This window comes from Eulemur rufifrons, chromosome 16 (genome assembly GCF_041146395.1).
Source record: "Eulemur rufifrons isolate Redbay chromosome 16, OSU_ERuf_1, whole genome shotgun sequence".
NCBI lineage: Eukaryota > Metazoa > Chordata > Mammalia > Primates > Lemuridae > Eulemur > Eulemur rufifrons.
In genome coordinates, this window is record NC_090998.1 from 43,722,967 (window position 1) to 43,727,789 (window position 4,823).

Consider the following 4,823-nt stretch of genomic DNA (forward strand, 5'->3'; position numbering starts at 1 on the left):
ATGTTAAAAACTGGCTCTGCAATATGAGTATTAGAAAAAAGCTTCTTCCAACATTCACTAAAAAGTGAGCTCCCAGTAAAGAAAAGAGCTCACCTTCCCCTCCCCCAACCAACCCTCCACCTCACTTGCCCACCAAGATCTTCACTACCTACCTCCCCACTTCTCAAAAAGAGGGCGGGTCCCCGCTTCACGTGACGCAGTAGTCACGTGACCTAGGCCCCGCGGGAGCCAAAGTGCGCGTTCCAGCTTCCGGAGCCGGAGGGGGCCCGGCGTGCCCAGCCCCAAGCCCACAACCCGTCGCGACCATGCTGTCCCGCCTGCTAAAAGAACACCAGGCCAAGCAGAATGAACGCAAAGAGCTGCAGGGTGAGCCGAATATCCCATCTGGTGTTTTCTCTCCTGCTGCGGCCTAGCTTCAGCCCGGAGCCAGGACCTCGAGTAACTGCCCAGATCCAGGGAATGGTGTCGGCTAGCGGGCAGCGGGAATGAGGGAGAGGGAATTAGGGAGCAGCTTTTTTGTAAATTCCGTTCCGTTGTCAACTGGCGCTGGTCCCTTTGGCAACGCCCCCAATCCCCAACTCGGCGGCTTTCCAGCCCCGCCTCCGGCTCACGGAGCGCCATGCCTATTGGTCCTGGGAGCCTCTCATCCTGGAAGTAGGAAGGGCCGCCCCTGAGGAAGGAGGGTGCCGGGGACGGCCCAGAGAGGGGATTCTTGGAGGCCTGAAAACACCGGGACTCAGATGGGGCTCTTATTCCTGAATCCGGGCTGGGAATCCCGCAGTTTCAGATTCTTCGGCTAAGGTAGTGGACGAAGAGTGCCCTGGAGTCAGTAGTCGTGGGCGCTGCCACTGACTCCTAGGCGTCCCTGAGCGAGTCGCTTCCCCTTTCAGGGTATCAGTTTCCTGATTTCTAAAATGAAAGGAGTTGCTTTATATTTTTCAAGGTCCTTTTCAGCTCTGCCAGTCTGAGGTTAGTTGAGATGATTCTGGCAGAATAGTAGGAATGGGTGGGTAACCTTTAGCACCACCCCTCAGAAAAACAAATCTCAGCCGGGTGCAGTGACTCATGCCTGTAATTCTAGCATTTTGGGAGGGCAAGGCGGGAGGATCGCTTGAAGCCACGAGTTCCAGACCAGCCTGAGCAACAGAGCAAGACCCTGTCTCTACAAAAAAAATACAGAAACTTAGCCAGGGGTGGTGGCATGTGCCTGTAGTCCCAGCTGCTCAGGAGGCTGAGGCAGGAGATTGGCTTGAGCCCAGTAGTTTGAGATTCCAGTCAACTATGATGACACCACTGCATTCTAGCTGGAGCAACAGAACAAAACCCTGTCTTAAAAAAATACAAATCTCCACTCCAATCCCTTTTCCCCCTCCCCCCAGAGAAGAGGAGGCGAGAGGCTATTGCTGCAGCGACCTGCCTGACAGAAGCTTTGGTGGATCACCTCAATGTGGGGTATGAACCTCTTCCCTTAACCCACCCAAGTTTAGGCACTGGCAAGGTCTGGCCCTCAGACTGCTCTAGAAGGGGTGGGATATTCCACTCCTTCCCCTATTCTACCCCTGCCTCTCCCAGCTTTATGGAGAGAGGCTTGAGTCAGCTCTGACCCCTAGCATTGGACAAGGGAGAAGCAGCTGCAGTGGTTGAATAAACAGCCAGATTTCCCTCTCCCCACATTAACTTCCCTGGTGCTTACAACTTGATGCCATCTGCCCAGCTCCCTTTGCCCTTCCAAGTCCAGCTGTCACTTAAGCGGGAGAGAGAGCACCCTCCTTCGCCACAGCTGACCACCCTTTCCTCCACTTCCCATCCTCTGGCAGGTCTGGGAAGCAGCTGGCAGGAAAGAGATGGCACAGCTGGTGGGGGTGAGGGTAGAACCTATTCCAGGAACTGTGGCAGAGCCAGGATGTTTTTTCACATCCTTTTGGGTCTCCAGGGACCACTCCCTACCCCATCCCTAAATGAGAATGCCAGTAACAGCCAAAGACTTGGGAAGGAGCAAAGAACATTGTCTCTTGACCCTGAGTGACCCAGAAGAGCACAGAGATGATGATTTGATAGTCCATCCAGTCAGCTGGAAGAAAGAAGGCAGTATAATACCTTCCACCCCAGGGCAAGTAGAACAGCTTGGTTGTGAACCCACAGACTGAGTCATCCAAGTGAGCCATGCAGGGGCTGGGGTCATCTTTATTACTCATCTGGGGTGACGGTGGGGGAGATTAGGGGAAAAGAAAGCGTGGTTGGGGCCTTCCCTCCAGGTGGCTCTCTTCACTCAGTGTAAAGACGGAATCAGGAGATCAATAGGGAAAACAGATTTCAGGAACTCCCAGGGGAATCTGTTTCAGCTCCTACCCCACCCTTTACGGTGGCCCCGCTATCTACTGAAGAGAAGGGACAGGGTCTGTCCCCTTTCCTCTCTCCCACATGGGTGCCTCCTGGGCTCTGCTGTGCCTGTCATTTGTGAGGTTAGCCCAGGCTTCTCCCTCTTCTCTTCCTTTGCTAGAGGCCACCCCCTTTCAGCTTAGAGGGCAGCTAAACCAAAGCCAGATTAGAAAGGGTTTTGTGTTGCTGCCCACGGCCCCTTCTCATTCCCCGGAAAGGAAAACAAAGGCTCAGTCTGTCTTAACCCTGTCAGGTGTCCTGCCCACTCTCTCAACCCCCCAACCCCTTTCCCCCTCCAGCCCCCACACATTCCAGTGGGTGGGGGGCACCGGATATGGGCTCTCCTGGCTGACTAGAGCTTTGGGGTGGGAAGTGAAATATTCATCAGAAGCCAATAAGGAAGAACAATTATTGCAGGAGGTAGGGAGTGGAGAGGCAAGAAACATTAGCAGAAGGTGGGGGACACCAACCCCAACGTAGCAGTGGTAACTACAGCCTCCAGCACCTCGATTGCAGAGAGAGAAAAACTATTGCCTAGGGCAGAAGGGAGACTGTGTGTGTGTGTGTGTGTGTGTGTGCGCGTGTGCGCTCATCTGTGTGGGTGAAGGAGAAGGGTTGAGAGAGACTGAGAGAGCCAAGCAGAAACCCCTGGGATATCCTCTCTTGACCCATGGTTTCTGGGAAGGGGGTTTGCCCTCCCATCCCACCCCAGATTCAGGGAGGGGCCCAATTTCCCTTCCCAACTGCTTGGACAGATCCCTGGGCTTCCAGTCACTGCCAAATGTATCCCTGCTGCTGGAGTTTCCCAGTTTTGCCATGCCCCCCTTTCCCACCCATCTTCTTCCTCAGGGCTATCCTCTTAGGTTAACCCCTCCCTTCCCCGACCCAGCTGCAAGAACTCCTTTTGGGGTTAGAGATGGTATGTTTCTGGTCAGCTCCCAACATGGCTCTCCTGGGAATTCCACTACCACCGCCCCGCAGCCCTTGTGAGAGGAAGAAGCTGGGTTCATTTGCATGTGCTGGTAGTCATTTGCATCACATCCAAAAATGGCCAAAATCATGAGGTTCTCCCCAGCCCTGGCTCCTGGCTGACCTCCCACTACTGCAATGGAATGTTAGTCCTGGAGACCACCCCCCACTAGCTGGGTGAGCTGATCTCCTTCCTCCACCAACCTCCAGTGTGGCCCAGGCCTACATGAACCAGAGAAAGCTGGACCATGAGGTGAAGACCCTACAAGTCCAGGCTGCCCAATTTGCCAAGCAGACAGGCCAGTGGATCGGGATGGTGGAGAACTTCAACCAGGCACTCAAGGTGGGCCCACTCCCTACATCACTACCCCCTTCCTGGGCCCCCAGTGGCTGCCTCAAGTTGGGTCATTTCTGGGACAAGGAGGAACTGGGGATGGTCCTAGAAACCCCATGTATGGCCCCAGTGTCAGAGAAGCTAGAGAAAGACATAAAAGCAGTTGGTGGGTCCACGTAAAGCCCTTTCCAGGAGATAGATGAAAAGTACCCCCCAGCCTGGAAGCCACACTCCACCCACCCTGATTCCTGGGCTCCTACCTCCTCTCCCCCTTCCCAGGAGATCGGGGATGTGGAGAACTGGGCTCGGAGCATCGAGCTGGACATGCGCACCATTGCCACGGCACTGGAATATGTCTACAAAGGGCAGCTGCAGTCTGCCCCTTCCTAGTCCCTGTCCCTCCCACCCCATCCCTCCTACCTCATCCTCAGGGGCAGGAGGGAGACTGACAGGCCATGAATAAAACAGGAGCCTCTGTTTCTATGTGGTGTGTTTCAAGGAGCTACTAGCTCCAGTGTGGGGAGTGGGAGTAGAAGGTTCAAAGGTGGTTTCCTTGAAGGACAGGTACCTTTTGGGTAGAGGGTGGAACTTGCTTCCCCTTACTATCCCAACTCTCTTCTCCTTGGCCTAGTGTAGGTGCCTGTTGGGTAAGCAGAGAGTGGGAGTTTCTCATACCTTCCCAGAGAAGGTCCCTGTAGTCCCTGCCTCAAGCTTCCTAATTCAGGACTTCAGTTTCCTGCAGAGGAGAAATAAGACAGGGAGCAGGCCTGGCTCTCTGCCTCTCCACGTGCTCATGGCCTCTCCCAGGCTAACACTAAGCAGTGTCATGAGTCTGAGCCAGGTGGGAGATTAATTCTCGGGGGCACTTCGGGGCTGAGAAGGGGGAGGAATGACAGGTGAAAGGCTACCAACAAAGAGGGGCAGCTGCCATCCTTGACAGCACCATCCTCCTGGGAGACCATGACATAGGTGGTCAGGAACCCAGGCTGAGAAAGACAGCCAAGGAGGGGGCTGGGCAGGTCTGGCCCCTGCCAACCCTGGGCTTCACCCAGGCAGGCGCCAGCCTCCCTGGCTCCTCCTCCTCTGCCCTCTGCCCACCCCATCACACATTTACTTAATATTCCTGACACCCACGTCTACC

The 4,823-nt window shown here is 54.9% G+C and overlaps 1 protein-coding gene across 1 annotated transcript; it reads left to right on the forward strand.

The window, feature by feature from the left end:
- Window positions 1–260: 260 nt before the first annotated feature.
- BLOC1S1 (biogenesis of lysosomal organelles complex 1 subunit 1) lies at window positions 261–4,163 on the forward strand. Its single transcript, XM_069490284.1, has 4 exons — window positions 261–366; window positions 1,380–1,452; window positions 3,559–3,691; window positions 3,962–4,163. Exons 1-4 carry the CDS (start codon window positions 306–308, stop codon window positions 4,070–4,072), a joined length of 378 nt encoding a protein of 125 aa, XP_069346385.1. The 5' UTR covers window positions 261–305; the 3' UTR covers window positions 4,073–4,163.
- Window positions 4,164–4,823: the final 660 nt, after the last annotated feature.